Raw genomic sequence first — 20261 nt, 5'->3', positions numbered from 1 at the left:
TTTTTTACCAGCAGTTTTACCACTGCTGCCTGTCCAGGGCCAATTTAGTCTGTGATGTTGAGGAGGTTCTTTGGCCTGTTCCAGACCAAAGACAGGATGCTGGGGCAGAACAATTATTTTTGTTGTCTACAGTACAATAAATTAAGGATTAAAACACTTGCAAATGCATACATTTGTTGTGTTCATCATGTGAATTTTTTTTTTTCAAGCAACACTTGTTACCAGTTTTCGTAGTATTGTTTTGAATTGATCTCATCAGTGTGTAAAACTGTGTTGTAGTGTGTGTGTTTTTGAGGGTTTGTGTGTCATGTCTGAGAGCAAAGTTTGTTTTTTTTAGCAAGATTGAATTGTTTTGAGTGGAGAGCTTCATTTTGACCTGAATATAGTAAGTTCGGGGAATTGAGTTAGAAGTTACGGATTTGTGTCTAGAGTTTTGCAAAACCGAGGCATAATTTCAAGAAATGTGTTTAAGCAATTGAGAAAAACTGTAATAGTATATGTAATTTTATGTTTCAGTGTTGTGTGTTGTATGTATAATATGACAGAATTGTAAATTATAAAAATAATTTGACTCAGTTTCACATAAAGGTATTCATTTATTGAATCAAACAAGCAGGTTCATATACAGTAAGTCTGTGTTTGGGTTTATATTATGACCACCTGACATCATAGGTGAACGTGAAGTACACCATGTTCCTGGATCAACATCCTTGTTGATCCTGGAACAACATTTCAATCAGCCAATCAGAATTGAGGAATAACTTTTCAGGAAATATCAGTTTTAGACTTAGAATAACAGTTTGATGCTTCTACACCTTTCTTAATTAGCTATCATTTCCTTCTGATTTTAGGAATAAATTGTGGTTATGGTTAGGTTTAGGGGTAGGGATTGGGTTAAGTCTATATATTTGTACAGTAATGTTGATCCAGGATCAACAAAACATGTTGATCCAGGAACATGTCTTACTTGACAAAATCAGGGCGACCGACATCATGCATCACATTATACATAATTTTAGATACTCTGCTAAGGCTGTTATAAGGCTGTTATAGTTTGTAAGATGATTAATTAAATATGTGTCACATTAGCTGTGTTATCTTCAGCGCTTTTCTTTTAGCATGTCATGGGAAACAGACTAAATACCCACCTAATATTTTTTTATATATATATGTAATAAATTATATTTACACCAGTCCGCCAGCAGAGGACCTCATTACTCCACTACAGCAAAGTCAGATTCATCAAAGCTGTTGCCAGTTTCATTGCACCTGCTCATCAGTTACAAATTTTACAGTATTACAAGATTATTATACGATTATTATAGGTCTTCAGGTGTGGTATTTTGTTTTTCAGGGTTGGAGCTAAAAGGATCAAAGTTCCCCACCCCTGCTATTTAGGTATTAATTTGTACACATTTTGTGAGATGAATATCTGAACATACAAAACATCAAAAGAAAGACCAGGGTATCAGTTTGTAGAAAAAACACTTTTTTTTTTTCTAGCTTCATGCGTTCTTTGTTTATGAACACTTGAATGTGGGTAAGAGTAAAGATGAGTGTCAACAATATCTTAAGCTTTTATTCCTGTTTAATGGAAATCTAATTGGTTGGACCTATTTTGCTGGCAAAATGAGAAAAGGTCAAAACATTGAAAAGAAGATATTTACAGTCTGACTGAATTAATCACCAACAACAGTGTAATTATACTGTATTATTATGTTTCTGTTCTTCAACATTTTATACTGACATTTTTATATTGCTTGCATACTTTAGTATTTAATAAAAACATCAAATACAGCTTCATTATTTTTCCTTCCATTTTTTTCTCTTAAGTATATAAAAATGACAACATTTTTTCCCCTTTATAATTCAGCTCTTTTAGCATAGCTTATTGTGTGTGTGTGTGTGTGTGTGTGTGTGTTTTAATGTCATCAAAAAGTCTGTATTAATGGTTTATGGTAGCAGTTATCATATTAAGTTATTCAAATATATTGTAAAAATTGTGATAAATGGCAGAAGATGACAAGAGAGATTTAATTTTCCAGACAAGTCTTGAATCTTCTCTAGGTTTTTTTACACTGTACACAAAAAGAGAATACAGAAGCAATAGATCTAAAAGCAATAAATGTAGAATTCATTTGTAAGTGTACAGAGAAAAGCGTAAAGTCAAATCAAATGTTGAAATATATATATTTGATCTGTAGATTATTAAAGATTGCCCATGCTCAAGCAACCAATATAGCCAATAATGCTAATAATGTGATTTGGAGAAAACAAACTCCTATACACAATATATATTAAACTGCATATAAAATATTAACATATTAAAATAAATCCTGTGCACATGGTGTGGTCACTTGATCTCATTAGTGTGTGTTGATGAAGTAAATCAGTGTAATGTCTGACAGGATGATGAAGAGATAGATGTCAGGAGTCAGAGAAGATAATAATTAACTCATGACTAGAAAAAGAACAGAATATCAATATGTCCAGCAGAGATGAGATGTGAATCAATATCCTCCTGACTACCAGGGAAAACAAGTTTTGTGATTTTAATATTTTTTCATTTCATTACATTGTTTAGAGCATAATAAAAAATAAAAAATAACATTTTTGAAAAATTATACTAAATTCATAAGTTATGCTCCGTCCTCTAACTTTAAACAGTCATATTTTAAAAAATAAATAAAAAGACATTAATAGACATAAACTGGCAAAACAGTGGGAATTTTGTTTTAATCACAAATCAAATTTTATTTTTTATACCAAACTTTATATAAAGATGATTCTCAACTATGTTATGAAAGATATAACAGAATATACCATTATTCTTTACGCAAAATATGTGTAAAATGGCCATGAATGGCTTTTCCCATTATAAACAATGTATCTATAAACCATATCTAATTTGCACATTGATGTGTTTTTTGGGCAACATATAATGCAAAAATAAGTGTAATAATGGGAGCAATAATTGGTAAGATTTTCATAATAATATCAAATATTTCATAGCAACACTGAAATATAATTTCTTTCCCTATTCACCTGTATCTCCCAAAATGGGTAATAAACATGCTTTAAGTCCCGGTGTCCTATATAGTGGACATATAAGAAACTAATGTCCTGTTTTATAACAGAAAGTCATATTTTGAATTGAAACCCCATAACATTTTCTTGAGATGTTGTTTCATGACAAACAACTTGAAAATTAGTCAGATTTAAATAATCATTACGAAATATTATCATATTTCCATACGGGTGTTACATTTGATCACTAAATTATTGTCAGACATTTTTAAAGGCCAAGGAGAGGGAGTGGTAATGGTGAAACTTCCAAACATTTGGTATCTCTGAAAAGCCCTGATTGTCCTCTGTACAGGACATCCATATTTAACACTGTGACATGTAAGATCTCAGAGAAATCACTAAAAACTAATGTCCTCTACAGAGGACAAAACTCCATAGCTGGTAGTCAGGAATATCAGTAATTAAAAAAATAGCAGTTTAATTTAGTGATGCACTCAAATATTGGCTAAATTGCCTTAATTGTTTTGGGAGGACAAAATCAATCAATTGACTGAAACAATTATCACTAGGGTTGGGTTGACAATATCACTTTTAATCAATACCAATACAGATTAATAAATCTCATATTCAAAACTTATCTGTAATCAAATCTTAAAAAATCAGTTTGTGTTGTTCGAACCATTTCAGTAAGATTTGGATACTTTGGTAACACTTTATTTTACAGTTCCTTAACTAGTTGCTTATTAGCATGCATATTACTAGAATATTAACACTTTATTAGTACCAATTAGAGATATATTAGTGCCTCATAACATGACCTTATTCTACATCCTTAATCCTACCCAATACCTAATGTTACCGGGAGTGAATGACGAGAGGCGAGCGGATCCATATGCGAGCTTTTATTGATAATTCCAGACAAAAACATGGTCGTACAGGCAGGGTCGAGACGGGAGCAGACAGGTGTATCACAGGCAAAGGAAGAGAGCGTAATCCGAAATAAACAAGAGCGAAAGTCCGAAAAGGCAGGCGGCGTAAGGACGAAAAAACGAGAAAACCAGGCGGGAGGTCAAAACACGGGAACGAGGAAACTAGGAACTCTGGAAACTAGGGAACGCTAACAATACAATCTAACAATCCGTAAGGTGCACAGGGAGGATCGGCGCTTTTATCGAACGCCTGATTGGTCACGGGGGCTGACGCAATCAGTGCGGTGGAGGATGGGAGATGCAGTCCGAGATACAACGTAACAGTCAGAGTGAGTAGGTGGAGCGAGAGTGACATCTGGTGGTGAGTGGACAACGGGACACCGACCAGATTCGTGACACCTAAACTTAACAACTACCTTACTATTAATAAATTAGGAATTTACTGAGGGAAAAGTCTTAGTTAATAGGAAATAATGTTCCCGATTCTTGTAAAAAAAAAAAAAAAAAAAAAAATAATAATAATAATAATCTGATTATTCTGATTCCAGCAGAAGGGTGGATTTCAGGAACAAAAATGTAATAAAACTAGTCCAAACATTTTAACATCCAAAAAACTGTCATTATCAAACAAAAATGTTACATTTAATTTTTAAAATGTTACATTTTAAATTTATTTATTTATTTATTTTTTTTAAATCACTGATTCTAAACTACATTGGCACAGTCATCAGAGATGGACCAGTTAGAAGTAGTTATTTGTGTAAATGCAATGCAAAACTAGAATGCAAAACATTGCCCTAATGCAGATTTGGAAATCTGAAAAAGTGTGCATCTGGATCAGGGTGATCTAATCCAATTTAATAATTTAGTATTAATTATTAATCAATGAACCTGAGTATATACTGTAAATGGTATAATGATTATCAGAAATGATATATGATTGAATGGAGTAATAAACTGATTAAATGATAAATGATTATAAATGAATGAATTAATGCATACAAAATGAATATCAATGAAAGAGAGTGAAACAACACAGATGTACGGTTACTCTGTCGTAGCACAACACGCAGGTTGCTGGGGGCATGTTGTGTATCATGGCCATGACAAACTCCCACAGCTGCATGAAGAGATTCATAAATACATGTAGAAATAACATCACCAAGACGTTCAAATTTACCAAGTGCAAATGCTGACATACGCAAATTATGCCCATACTTGGTAAAAAATTGTGTAAATTCTGTGTTTTCACTGTGTTCCTCTTCTTCTCTCAGTCTCCTCTCCTCTTCCTTTTGTCTGAATGTCTGAGCATCTTGAAACATCTGATTACTGTAATGTCCTCCTCCATTCTGTTCAATCATTGTGTCAATCTTCTGCAGTAGATCATTCACCTGCTCTCTGTTATTCTCATCTCTATTGTTGAACACCTGATATCTGCCTCCACACTGCTGAACTAGATGTCTTAATATGCTGTTATGCTGAATGAGCTCCTCCAAGGGCTCATCTAACAGATCTCCATGAGTGAAGAGAATGATGGAGTATTTTAACACTTCTTCTCCAAACATCATCTTAATCTGCTGAGAAATCTGTTGCTCATGTTCAGTGAATCTAATATTCACAGGAAACACAATGAGAAAAGCATGAGGACCAGGACTGGATAGGTACACACTGCTCCCTATTTTTGACACCAACTTTCCAGGTCTCATCTGTGTGTCAAAGAATCCAGGAGTATCAACTACAGACACTGATCTGCCTGAAACAGTGGCGTGAGCTTCTGAACATTCAGTTGTTACCTCAGACATTTCTTTTCTCAGATCTGAACACTTTCTGTCCCAGTATTGTGTTTCCAGCTGCACTTTTCCCTACACCAGTTTTACCAAGAATAACAATCTTTCTGGATGAGAGACTGACAGCAGGAGTCTGTTGATCATATTGTCTGTTTGCTCTGCTGTCAGGAATCCATCTGGTCAGCCTCCCTCCATCTAATGCTGCGCCAAACACAAAACAGACGTGAAAAACAGAAGTGGTAATGTAGATGTTTAGCATTTTTCATACAGGACAATCCTTCAGAAAGATCTTGAGAAAAAGTGTCTTTGTGAAATGCATAAATCAACCAGCAACCTGTCAGTTAACAGAGATTTAACCACCACCACCATCATACAAACACCTTACAGATCACATCTGAGGCAGAGCTGGACTGGTAATCTGGCATACTCCCCATCCCCCCCCCACCCCCACCCTACCCTCATCATCGGAAATTCAAAAATGTACACAACAAGAACAGGTTTGTTTTGTGATGGCTGTGTGTCATCAGTTATTGTTTGCTGTGAATTTTAAATGTGTAATTTTTTACTGTGTTTGTGCTAGAGATGGAGATATGAAGCCTTTTATATCTTTGAAGGTTTTCTTTGATTGTTTTGGGGAAAGATTCAAAGCTTTAGGAGTGTAGAAATCAGTGCTTGTGGTAGGTCAAATTTATAGCAGCCATAAATCCAAGTATGCAGATCCATTGGTTTTGTCATTAGGAACAAATAAAAAAGCCTGACAATGCTAAATGTATTCAAAAATAGGTGAAATGAGATGTCAATCAGCATAAAATTGCAAGTAATTTGAAATAATTTGTAATACACTTTGACACAATTTACCACCACAATTTTGAACCCAAAACATTTAATTGGCCTATATGATCTTTTAAATCACTCACTGCTTAACTCAAAAGATCTCTGAAGAATGTTTATTAGTAGTAATCGAGCCTGGTCACTTGCTTCTGTCTTCTTGTTGTTGAACACATGGTATCTCTGATCATATTTCTCAACAAGTCTCTTTAACTCTCTATTTCTATCAAGATTTCTTGTACTGTCAGGTTTTGTTCCTCCAGTTCATCTCCTCTGGTGAAGAGAATCCATGTTTTATTCAGGTGTTTTTCTCCCAGCAGCTTCTCAATCTTCTCCACAGTTTTTCTCTCTTCTTCAGTGAAACTATCAGCTTTGATAACCAGCAGAAACACACAGTGACCTGATTCACACTGCTGAAAAACATTTTCAATCGTATGCTGAATCTCATCTTCACTCAGCTCTGGGTCATAGAATCCTGGTGTGTCATAAACATTGACTGGAAACCCATCAATAGTTCCAGATGCAACAGTGTTATCAAGAGTGACAGAACCAGATCTCCTATTTGAATTGAAAGCTTCTCGTCCCAGTATTGTGTTTCCAGACATACTCTTCCCAGCTTGTTTTTTCCCCAGTAAAATCAAGTTTAAATATGCATTAGTTTCCATTTTTTGTGGTGTGGCCTACAGCTACATAGAAAAAAAGTGTGAGACAGCAAAGATTAACTTATTTAGTAATTACATTTTTCTGTTTATTGATAAATCCAGTCTCTCTATAAAAATTTTCAGTGTCTTATTATCATTAGTTTTACCAGTAAAATTCAATGTCTCCATAAAACCATCATAAAATAAATTTACAGCATAAATTCTGAAAACAGTCATATTGTATCATTATACCTCACAATAATACTCAAACAAGTTTTACTCTATCACTGTCATGACAAATTAAATAATTCTTGTTTATTTCTGACTTAATATAGCATATTAAATTAATGAATAATTGAAAACAACTTTTAAAATGTATCATATTAAGCAGTGAAGTCTAACCTGAGTGTGTCTCTCTGTGTTAATCTGTCAAGCTCTGGAAGTCCAAATGAAAGAATTCTGCTGGTCTTTATCTATACACATAAACATCTGATGGTTGGTGAAATGACAAATCAGAACGTCAAAGTGATTTTTATCGGTAACACTCTATTTAAAGGTGTCCTTATTACACATTAGATGTACTTACTATTCTAACAATAAATTGTGTGTAATTACATGCAAGTAACCCTAAGTCAAACCCTAATCCTAAACCTAACCATATAGTAAGTACATATAGTTAAATAATATTACACAGTACTTAAATATGTAATTACACTGTAACAAGGACACCTTAAAAAAAAAAATAAAAAGTAACTTTTTTTCTAACCATGCATTTGCTAATAATTGTATAGACATTTATTGTGACTTGTGGCATATTCAGATTAGTATTTTTAAAACAAGAATTTTGAATGCATTAGTTATGCCTTGTAAAGCAGCTTATAATGTGTTGTATGGTCTAATAATTCACATTCTCACAAACCTACATTCAGTTATAATATATCTTTTCTGAATGCATATATAATGCATTAAAACACATTTGAGATGTAACAAGGAATCTGCAACTATTATAATCCATTTTATATTCATTTACAAACATTTATTAAATGATAGAATACTTAAATACCTGTATAATGAATTACACATAAAGTCTTCAGATAAAGTATTCTGTAGTTTTTGTTTTAAATAGATTGCACACGATATTCTGAACTTCTTACAGAAGCCCTGCTTTAGCTGTTATATACTTTGTTACTCTGAAAAAATATATTTTCAATTTTTCCAATTTATATTTGTTAACATTTATTTTAAATTTAACATAATTAATGTATGTAAATCTAAAAATAATAAATTGGTTATGCACATGTTCCACATACAGGTTAACAAACCATGATTTCTGCATGAAAATGTTCCTAGTCCAAATCTTGATGAGAGTTCAAGAATAGTCTTCCATAGCTGTGGATCTGTACCCTGAGAATTGTGAGATAAAAAGTGACATTTTTTTTTTATTTTATTGACAGCTGATCCTGATGAACTTTTCCCAAACTCTTCTCCAGACAGAGAATAAAATTGTCTTTGTTCTGCACTTGTATTTCAAAAGGAAGATGGAAAAAGTACATATTTTGAGCCTTCATCTCCTCTTATTTACATTTTTTTTCTGTGATAAAGTTTGTCATTCTTTAAAGGCTGATGGAGGAGCTGAGGAATGAACTGAGATCCTCTGTAATGTCTCTGCCTGAGAGATTATTTGATTACACAGTAGATTATTACTAGACATGCTAACAGAGGATGACAAAACAACAAATATGAATTGTTTGTTTTATACTGAAACATTCTTATTTATAGAAATTTCCATCCACATAATTTAGTGCAATGTTTCACCTACAGTGTATGGCATGCGAGACAACAATTCATGCATTACTCACGCATTACATGCATTATTACGCATTACTATTCATTACTATGTGAGTTCTAGGAAACATGCCCAAACATTCTGAGTGTGACTTTTATTTTATTTATTTGTTTAGATCACACTAATCAAATTTTGTGGATAATAAAGTATACTTTGACTTTAAATCTGAATATACAAGCAACATTTATATTAAACCTCATTTAAAATAAAACATTTCTAGAAAGTCTAAAAAATAAATTCACTGGGCCACCACACACACACACACACACACACACACACACACACATATATATATATATATATATATATATTTAGATATAAATATTGATAATAATAATAATAATAAAACTGTTGAACAGCAGATCAACATATTAGAATGATTTCTGAAGTATCATGTGACTGAAGACTGGAGTAATGATACTTAAAATTCAGCTTTGATCACAAGAATAAATTAAATTTTAAAATATATTTGAATTATTTTTTTAAAAAGTGAGAATATTGCACAGTATTACCACTTTTGTTGTATTTTGGATCAAATAAATAAAATTCTGTCAGTAGGAGATGTGCACACTGCAGTGACTTTTCTGGTTAAATGAAAACTGAATCTAGATGAAAAAATAAAGACTACAATGAAAACAAACACACTGACATGTCTGCACAGGCTGAGAAAAACTCGAAAAGCAAGCATTCATTTTTTTTTTTTTTTTTTTTTTTTTTTGTGATATAGGCACCAGACACTAACCCATATATACAGATGGATTTAGAAAACAAGCCCCAAAGAACCACAACTCACTGAATTTCTAAAAGAGGTATATAGAGAAAAAGCACAAAGTTGCTTATAATAAGCAGACATGCAACACTTACAGAATCTATTGAATGATGGCTCAAAGCATGAAAACAGTTAATGATGTATATGTTTTATGTTGTTATTCATGAAACACGTACAAATATTGTTTTGAATCAGTGATTCAGAGCTTGCAAGCAAACTCAAGTCACATGACTTTAGCAACTGAGGCTTTATTATCATGTGGTCTGAAAACATTTTAAAATTTGAAAGTTATGACATTTAGCTAGTGAACCATGAGTGTCTAATGTTTGTAACATGTCTTGGTTCAGTTTTATAAAAGTAGGTTCATTTTTAGTAATTTCAATATGAATGTGTGTATAAAACAAAAAATGAGAGACAAAACAGGTACAAATTTTACAGAAATGTCACATGTAATGCCATTTAATGATTTTTAGAGTCATAGACTGTTTTTGTTGCATTTACATTTTGACCAGCAGGCGTCACCATTGTTTTAAAATAGTGAATCAAATACTAAGCAATTTGTTCAATTGATTTGGATGGGAGGCCTGCAATAACTAATGCTCAAGATATCCTTTTTTTTTTTTTTTTTTTTTAAAAAAAAAAAAAAAAAAAAAAAACAAAACAAAACAAAAAATGTTGCACAAATAAACAACTGTAAAAAATGAAGAAAAGGATAGATAGAAATTTTAAAAACTGATAAAATGTAGCCATGCTACACACTTATTGATAGTTCAGTTTGTCCTGATGGGTGTTTTTAGTTGCCATTATTGTACATTATTTAATAAATAGCCTCTTTCTGTTCAGCTGTTTTTCTTCTTTCTGCTTCTGGTGTTTTCAGTCTTATGGTTAGATTTCTTGAACATCTGAAGGTGTTTAAACCTGCTGCGTTTGTCCATTCTTTTATCCGTCTGTGTCAGCAAGTCTAGAGAGAGATTGCGAGTGTTAAAGCAGTAAAACAACAGGACAGCAAGAGGGAAAGAGGGCTGTTTCTCACCCATCCTCTGAATGACAGCGGTCAGCATTGCATCCTCCTCCTTCTCCCTAAAGAAGAACAATAACATCCATCAATAAACACAATTGTCATGTGACCTCACACTGCTGATCATGTGACCTCTGACCTCTGCCTATCCTGATCCAGGCTGCTGATGATGTCATTCCTCTGCTGGATGATTGACAGCAGGCGTGACATCAGCTGATGTTCCTGATGCCTGTCGTCAGAGCTCCAGTCCTGCTCTGATAATCACACACACACATTCACATTCAACTACAAACTGCTGACACGTCATACTCAGATCATTTCATATGAGATTAAAGCAGACTAATCAATAAGAACCAAACCAACACAAACATTCTGATGTGATTAATTGCGTTTCTGGTCACCTGGTTTGTTGAAGAGGCTTCTGATCTCAAACTCCACATCAGCCTGTTGATCCTCCAGACGCTGCTGCTTCACCCTGAAAACACACAGGTGCATGTTACAAACACATTATTCTGCTCAACATGGTATGTATCTATGTGAGAAAGTGTTTTAAAGGGGTCATCGGATGCTAAACTCACTTTTACACTCACTTTTTGATATTTTTGTAATCTTTATAAGAAATATCACCTTTTTCAAATCAAGCCATTTTCAGCTTCTTGTTGGTGTGACTGCACTGGCAGAGGCCCCTCCCACAATGGTTGATTGACATGACCGTCTTACCTTAGACCTGCCCTGAATGAGCTGTAAAAGTCGACTCCGACCGCAAGGGAAAACATCACTGCCCCTGAGCGATTAAGGTGTTATCATATCATCTTGTGGAAAATGGGCATCCGATGACCCCTTTAATGTGTGTGTTACTCACATATACACCAGCTCTGTGTCTCTGCGCACTAACATGTTCTTTTCATGAATCAGAAGGAACCAGTCGACTAGAAGATTCTCTTAAAAAAAACAACACGCACACACCATAACTACACAAACTACACATCTGATTTAAGTTTATAAGCCACAAATCTCATCAATTCATTTTGTAAGTTATCTGTAGTGGATGGTACTGTGTGTGTTTGACAGTATGTCTGTTATCTGGTGTGTTTACCACATGTCTTTTTTTTTTTTAAAAAAGTAGCCCATCTGCTAGCCAGTCTCCTTCGTGTTCAGGTGTTTCTCACCATTGGTGTGTCGTCTCATCTCATTCTCCAGCTGCACTCCTCTTCTCTCCAGCTCCAGCAGACGCTCCTCCAGCTTCTTCTGCTCCTCACACACTTGCTTCTCTGACACGTGTGTGTGTGAGATCACCTGAACACACAATAAATCAATCATCTTTCAGTTGGAGAGGAACAGAGACTAAAAACCTAAAACTCAGAAGGTAATATTGTGTTTGTGATCCTGCGCTTTATCAATATAAGTTAATATCAAAATCACTGAAGGTTTGGACACATTTCAGTTTAGTTTTACATCTAAATAAACTGAATTTAACTGCAACAATTGCTTCAAACAGTTCATCACAGAGCTATTTTCATATCTAAAATTATAGCTAACATTTGTTGAATGTTGTAAAATATGATTATACAAAAAAAACCTGATGCATGTTAACTGAAACCTGAAAGTAATGATTAATTTAAATATAATAATAATAATAATAATAATAACAAATTTTTTAAGTACTTTTTCTCTCGGATTGTCTGGTACTGTAAATGAAGCGCTCTTTTCATTAATATGAAGTGTTGTTCACTCCAGCAGCACAACAAAGACAGTTTGTCTCTCACCTTCCTCTTGATGCGAGGGAAACCATAAACATGAGCTGCAGTCTGGTGCATGCTGGGAACTGAAGATGAGGTTTGGGGTTTGTGTGCAACTGATGTTTCGCAACTGAAAGGGTTTTTCTTAACAAAGAGAAAAACAGTCTGATGTTAAAATACACATACACACAAACAATATCCTGTGAGACAGCAAAGAGAAAAATAACAACCCACAACCACAAACTGTGACACTTCAGTCTGAACGTCAGATGTTTGTTTGTCTGGTTCTCTTATGGACTAATGCTCACACACATCAACTAGATAAAAGCGATAACAGCTTCAACCACAGGTTGAACGTTAGAGAGAAATCACATGACTATGAAAGGGAAATACAAGCTGCATCATGTTCTCTGTTTCAGTTCATGAAAGTGGAGATCCTGGTCATTTGTCTGAATTTGGGACTCAGGTCTAGTCTGGTCTCTGCAAGTCTAGACTTGGCTCTGGTCTCATCATGACTGGACAATGACTTAGGCAAGGACTGAAGTTCATGACCTTGCATTTGAGACACTTTATTGTTTAGAGCTGACTTGTTTAAATGAGTCACAGACTGTAAATCAGTGTGTATCTCAGGTAAACCTGATACTGACAGTCTCTGCTAACATGCAAACACCAGCAGCTCTATTCCCAGCCTGGAGATCATATGACTTGTCTAAACTGGAGGAGACTAAAAATAAACCTGCTTCATCTAGTGAAGAACCAGCGCTGGTTGAATAAACCTGCTGGTTTGTGACAGTCCTTCAGAAACTACTTTCATTCAGTACCTTTTCATCCTGGGAGTCATCCTCATCTTCATCCAGGAAGGGGTTAAAGGTCACAGGCTGGCGGCGTGAATGAACGGATGGAGCTGGAGCGGGAGGAAGACAATACCATGGACCCTGATCAACCAGCTTCATCCAGGGATGTTCCTTACGGACAGCGCTCTGAGATGAGACTGAGACTAGAACGAGAAAATAATATTTCAGTAGTTTGCATTTAATGGTTGAATTTAAAACAACAAGGTAAACAATTACTGTAATAATGACCTATTTAAAATTAAATGTACTGTATAAGAATGCTATATATAACAGTTATAGAAATAACCCTGCTATAAACAAATCTAAGAAAAATTGCATTTGATGAGAGTTGTTTTGTGAGTGCTTATTTGAACAAGACATTGAAAACAAGATGAAGCATATGATGTAGAGCCATAACACTGTAACAATGATATATTCAGATTCAATTAAATAAGCATTGTTTTGGGAAGAGTTTTTAGTGAATTTGGGACTGTTTTAAATTAACAATATTAAAAGTCTTTTGCCTGTGTGAATTCAAATAAATGCATTAATTATTAATTATAACTGAACAGCTACTGGAAGTTGTTTTGGATCGTCCAATCAGAATGTAGCACTGAAACTGTCTGTTTTATCATGTTTACACTATAGAAATAGTAAATGTAACATAGTAACACAGAGATAAAGATTCTAACCATTGTTAGGGTGATGGTCTGGTGATCTGGGGGTGGGCTGAGGAGGTTCCTGAGGATCCGTCCTCTTTCTGGGAGCAGCTTTGGGAGGTTCTTGTATGTCAGTCTCTGATGAGGAGGAGAGCCGTCCATCATTCATTTTGTCTTCGTCTGTCTCACTTCTGTCTCTGTCCATCTCACTGGTGTTGCTCTGTGAGTGTTGATCTGTGGGCTGGTCGTGTTCAGGAGCAGTTTTGCAAGGATAACTGCATTGCAGTGAACCAGTCTCACTGTCAACTGTGAAAGAGATTGGCAGCAAAGTGCGACGACACCGAATGCATCTGAAACACCAGCAGACCAGTTTGTATGAGTATGTACAGGTTTATTTATACCTGTGAGGGTCAAATGTCCTCCTTATATACTGAAACGAAGTGTCTATTTACATTAAGTGCACTAACTCCACCCTCCATCGTGTGACTGGGCTAGCCAACACTACCAAAGATGATTGTCAAATGGTAGATGGTAAAGTCAAGAGGTGATGTCATGGTCTCTGATGTGATAGACCTGGGTTCAAATCTGCTTTTTGCAAAACTTTTTTGGTATCGGGTAGGATTAGGGTAGGTGTAGAAAGGGCTTTATTATCTTAATAGGGTGGCATCCATTTAATAATTTGAATTAAAATTATACTTTACACTCAGTTCGGTATTATTGCATACTCTTTTATAATGTACTACAATACTAAGTGCAGATAATTGCCTTTATTTGGAATAAGTAGTATAAATAGCAGAAAATCCTGCCATTTTAACACGTGTAAATAGAATCTATAGCTATTTGCACTGTAAAAAGTATATCACTAAAAAATATTGCTATTTTCACTTAGTGTAAATAGTATCTTTTGCTATTTATATAGTGCAAATAGCTGCTATAATATTGAAATATCACGGCAAAGGACTAGGGACATTTGACTGGTCCTCACTAGGTAAAGGTTTCTGTGATGGTTATGTTTAGTGGTTGGAATAGACCATAAAAATATCACTAATCTGATATGAAAACAATGGAAGACAAGGAAGTCTATGCAATTTCTTCACTAATACAGTTAAACAAATGTGTGTAAGAGACACAGAGTGTGTATTTAGGGTGTGTGTGTGTTTGTGACAGTGTGTGTGTGTGTGTGTGTACTTGTTTTTGCTACATTGTGGGGACCAAATGTCCCCACAAGGATAGTAAATCCTGAAATTTTTGACATTGTTAAAAATGTTAAATGTTAAAAAATTATTAAAAATAGTAAATGAAGTTGATCTGAGAGTGTAACGATGCAAACATGTTTTCTGTGAGGGCTAGGTTTAGGGTTAGGGTTGGGTTAGGGGTTAGACAATATTGTTTGGTCAGTATAAAATCTATAGAAGTCTATGGAAAGTCCCCACAATTCACAAAAACAAACATGTGTGTGTGTGAGTGTGTGTTTTACCTGAAGCAGGACCGGTGATACAGGCGTCCCTTCACCAAAACCCTCTGAATGAGATGAACACGAGTGTGACAAACACTACAGACTCTTTTATCTGATGATCTGACCACATCTGATGAAAACTGAAAGAATGAGAGCAGAGAGATTAATTATCAGATAGACAGACAAGCAGACAGATGGACAGATAGACGGGTGAAGAGATGGACAGAAAGGACAGACAGAGAGACAAACAGACAGGTGACAGACAGACAGATGGATGGATGGACGGACATACAGGGGGACAGACAGTTGGATGGACAGATGGACAGTCGAACAGGCAGACAGATGGCAGATGAATGGACAAGCAAACAGATAGACAAACAGACAAAGAAATAGATAAATACACAGACAGACAGACAGGCAGACAGATGAACATACAGACATAAACAAACAGTTGGACAGACAGACATACAGATGGACAGTCAGACAGGAAGACAGGTGGACAGACATACAGACAGACATGGATGGAAAAAGTGGAAAGGCAGGCAGGCAGACAGATGGTAAATGGATGAATGAATATACAGCTAGACAAACAGACGGACAGACAGAGAGAAAGACGGACAGGAAAAGAGACATACAAATGGACACCCACAGAGACAGACAGATGGGCAGACAGACCACAGATGAATGGACAAACAGACAGACAAACAGATGGACAGAGAGACAGACAGATAGATAGACAGACGGACGGACAGACAGACAGACAAGCGAATAGGCAGACAGATGGACAGACAGAGAAACAGATAGATGGACAAACAGATGGACAGACAGACAGGTGGAGAGACATACAGATGGACAGACAGATGTATGGACAGGCGGACAGACAGATAGATGATGGATGGATGGATGGATGGATGGATGGACAGGCATACAGATAGACAGATAGAGAAATAGAAAGATGGGTGGATAGATAGAGAAACAGATGAATGGACAGACAGGCAGACAGGTGGATAGACATACAGACGGACAGACAGACAGATGGATGGACAGATGGACAGGCTTACATACGGTGGACGAATGGACAGACATAAATATATACAAACAGACAAGTGACCACACAGACAGAAAGACAGACAGAAAGACAGTGAGAAAGATGGACTGGACTGAAACAGAGACAGAAAAAATGGACAGACAGACAAACAGACAGACGGACAAGCAGGTAAATAGACAGATAGACAAATAGATACCTGAGTGTGTATCTGTTCTTGTGTTTTGGTGCTGCTGGATTCATTGTTCACAGGAATCTTCTGACTGACTGATGAAAATTTAGAGATTACCAGTCAATAAAATGACAAATTTCATCTCTAATGAATTATGATGAACATGTGAGATCTTTAACAGTCAATGGTCTCTCATGATCAATACCGCGAGAGTTTCCTCTGAAGACATAGTGGAGCTGAGAGACGTAAGTGATGATGGACAGAAGATCTGGCTCCTCCACAGACACCAGCTCATTTGGATCTAAAAGAGCAGGAATTCCCAGCTCACGCTCCGCAACATCAAACGCCTAATGAAGAGGAATAAAGGACATGAGATGGACAAATTACTCAACCAGAACATCCATCACAGGTACAGTAATCACATGGAGCTTCTCCAGAGCAAAAAACAGAGATCTGAGATGGCTTACTCTCATGTCTAAGCATAAATTAAGCTCTCAGAGTCTTTTTCTGAAGAGACTCCTCCATCTCACATGTGATGGTTAAACTTCTTTAAACACAGAAACTAAAGTCCAGCAGTCTACAGAAACTCACCAGACGTATGTTCTCATAGACATTCTGTTTGGACAGTGAGTGAAAATCTCTGCCAAGAGAAACAAACAGAGAGGTGAAGATACATATAAGAAGAACCTGAGGTGGAAGACACATTTCTAAACAGACCAGCAGACACACTAATGTGTGCTTTTTAATAAGAGCAATTGTTTTCAAAAAGGTTTGCAAAAAGTAAAAATAAATAACTAAATATGAAGTCACTGGCCAGCTGGTGTTCTTAAAACAACAACAACAACAACAACAACAACAACAACAATAATAATAATAATAATAATAATAATAATAATAATAAAAATCACATAATGAAAGATCATCATAGAATACCATGGTAAATATACTGTTAACGTGTCCATAACCCAAGCTAATACTGTGGTACAGTGATAATGTTTATAATAGTTTTTCTTTAAGATTAGTCATGTATAGCATATTATTTTTCAGAACTCATGACTCAGTGAATCAGTGTTGATTCTTACAGTAGATCGGGTCTGTGTTTGTGGATGATCGCACAGAAAGCCAGTCCATCTGTGAATGAGGAGCGCATGTCTGTGATAAGAACATCTGAGTAACCTTCACAAACATCTCGACACCAGTCCTGGAGAACTTTTAGTGAACACATGACCGGAAAAAAAAACACTTAGTCCTATTTACTTAAGTCACCCCGGTCAAAGCATCATTAACGAGAGGAAGCGCTCTTCAGACCGGAACAGAATATAACGGGACACCGATCGAATGAAACAGTCTTGTCACTGTTCTTCGGTTTCAGGTTGATTTTCTAGTTCCGCTCTTTTTTTAGACAGCTGCAACAACTTTCCCTTTTATAAATGCATGAACAACTCGATCAGAACTCAAACCCCTTCAGAATTCAGGTTTTTTTCCGGTAAAAAAAAAGGTAAACTTTTGATTAGATCAGATCGACCGATGATCGCGTCCACTAATCCTTCCGAAGCGATCACAGTAAACATCAGCAGCAAACAAACATACACATCCAAAAACTTGCGCTGTAAATTCAATAGCTGAGTTCATATTGTCATAAAACACGTCTAAAGAAACACTTTAGCAGAACACATCTGAAAACAATAAAATAGTCTAAAGACAAACACGTTGCTTCACGAGACTGAAGTCTGAAAAGGTGTATTTCCTTTGAGGTTGTGGATGAGTGAACAAATGAAAGACAGCAGCTTTGCGCATGCGCGAAAACACATGCAGAACCTGTTTTGCCAAGTACTACATGTTCCAACCACTTTGTTGCCCTGGAACAACATTGTGATTAACCAGTTAGATTTGAAAAATAAATAAATAAATAAATAAATAAATAAATAAATAAACTTTAAAAAAAGTTTATAGTTTTCGTGAAGTTTAGGCTTACAATCAGTGTTTGGTGCTTGTGCATTAGTGTCATTCATCTATCATTTCCTCTGATTTTAGGGATTACTCATGGGTAAGGTTAGGCTTAGGTGTAGGGATGTGGTCAAGATTACATTTTTGGATTAAAATGTTGTTCCAGGGTCAACAAAATATGTTGACTCAGGAACACATCTAACATCAGAGAACTAGCTCAGGCAGCATCGTTCCGAGAATTCAGCAAATGAGCGATTCCAGGCTGATCTCACGGCAATTAGTACATTGTTTATGAGGTGACTACGATTTTAGCGAAAACGTAGGGTAGCGTGGGGGAAAACGCCCCCTACTGTTTTTTTTTCTTCCTAAAAATAACCACAAGATGAAATCAAGATACATTTTTTGTAACTATGGACACCGTTGACAAGAGTGATGCAGAAGTTTTCACCATAAGCTTAAGCATCTATTTTTCATCAGTAAGAAAAAAAAGTGTTTTAAAGCTTGTTGTTTTGTAGAAACCCATTATATATGATATGAGAACAGTAGGGCCTGTAGATAGAAAGTATGTGTTATTTAATAAAAATATATTTATATTTTCAGAATGACACATACTACAGAATGCCCCCAGGGAGCAATGGGCAATTGTAGTTACTCTGTTCTGAACATTAAATTCTTTGTTTTTCTATCAAATTGTAAAGTTGGTTGAATAAAAATATTTGGATTTTATATCAGGTAGCTAGTTAGCTTGCCAGTTAGCATCAGCTAACAAAAAAGTTTCAAACAGGCTATTATAATTTTGTAATTCACAATTATTGATTATATTCTTTTTAATTTTTCTATAAAAGTTAAACTGTCAGACAGTTTAACATGAAAACTCTATACATTTTTCATACTTTGTTTATAATTTGTCATAGTCACTAAAACTATAACATTTTCACAGAAAAAAAATAAAAAATGACACATGACCTACACATAACCCCGCCCCTAAACCAAATTCGTACGAATCAGCCACTTCGAAAATACGTACGAATTGGTCGTGATATAGCGTTAATGATTCAGAAATATTTCATCTGTTAGTTAAAAAAAAAAAAAAAAAAAAAATAAATAATAATAATAATAATAATAATAATAATAAAAAGTTTAGGGTTAGGTGGATGTTTTAAAACCGTTTTAAACGTTTTACAACACTATTTAAAACCGTTTAATGTTAGTAAGTTTTGACAATAATCATAACAATCCTTTGTAAGCCATCTCGGAGTAACAGCACCTACCACCGGAGAGAAAAGCGTCACATGACTCAAAAGTGAAAGTGAAAGTTAAAGTTGTGTTTTGCTCAAGCTGAACTCTGACAGAAGACATTGCACCTCGAGTGTCGTGTTTCTCAGTACTACCACAACGTTGGCAAGTCTGAGAATAGTATCTTGTTATACTTAATAGGTACGTTTCCCCTGCAGAACATCTGCATTTGAATAAATGTTTTCCAAATGTTGCATAAACTCATCTAGTCATTTCTTATTTATTTCTTTTCTTTAAGACTTTTCTTTCAGCTTAAAGATCTGCGGGAC

At 35.3% G+C, this 20261-nt stretch overlaps 2 protein-coding genes across 2 annotated transcripts; both read right to left on the bottom strand.

Annotated features, from left to right (window-relative positions):
• Window positions 1–2073: 2073 nt before the first annotated feature.
• On the bottom strand, window positions 2074–6168 carry LOC127162770 (GTPase IMAP family member 9-like). The gene is given in 4 exon segments (XM_051105619.1): window positions 2074–2078; window positions 5209–5755; window positions 5757–5944; window positions 6129–6168. Coding segments are annotated over 4 exon segments (780 nt in total).
• A 4300-nt stretch (window positions 6169–10468) lies between these two features.
• Window positions 10469–18548, bottom strand: micall1b.2 (MICAL like 1b, duplicate 2). The gene is made up of 14 exons (XM_051106913.1): window positions 17832–18548; window positions 17341–17389; window positions 16955–17096; window positions 16777–16844; window positions 15554–15672; window positions 14110–14426; window positions 13406–13581; window positions 12612–12728; window positions 12015–12141; window positions 11708–11786; window positions 11247–11320; window positions 10985–11099; window positions 10861–10907; window positions 10469–10788 (listed from the first exon to the last, which is right to left on the bottom strand). Exons 1-14 carry the CDS (start codon window positions 17972–17974, stop codon window positions 10667–10669), a joined length of 1695 nt encoding a protein of 564 aa, XP_050962870.1. The 5' UTR covers window positions 17975–18548; the 3' UTR covers window positions 10469–10666.
• Window positions 18549–20261: the final 1713 nt, after the last annotated feature.

This window comes from Labeo rohita, chromosome 3 (assembly GCF_022985175.1).
Source record: "Labeo rohita strain BAU-BD-2019 chromosome 3, IGBB_LRoh.1.0, whole genome shotgun sequence".
Taxonomy (NCBI): domain Eukaryota; kingdom Metazoa; phylum Chordata; class Actinopteri; order Cypriniformes; family Cyprinidae; genus Labeo; species Labeo rohita.
This window is presented reverse-complemented; position numbering and strand designations above follow the sequence as displayed.

Bases quoted from the DNA above. Each gene is read 5' to 3' on its own strand.
- micall1b.2 (XM_051106913.1), bottom strand. From the start codon at position 17,974: ATGTGTTCACTAAAAGTTCTCCAGGACTGGTGTCGAGATGTTTGTGAA. The intron at 13,582-14,109 runs GTTAGAATCTTT...TTCTCGTTCTAG, and splicing joins AGACCATCACCCTAACAATG to TCTCAGTCTCATCTCAGAGC. The intron at 12,142-12,611 runs GTGAGAGACAAA...TTGTGTGTTCAG, and splicing joins TCCCTCGCATCAAGAGGAAG to GTGATCTCACACACACACGT.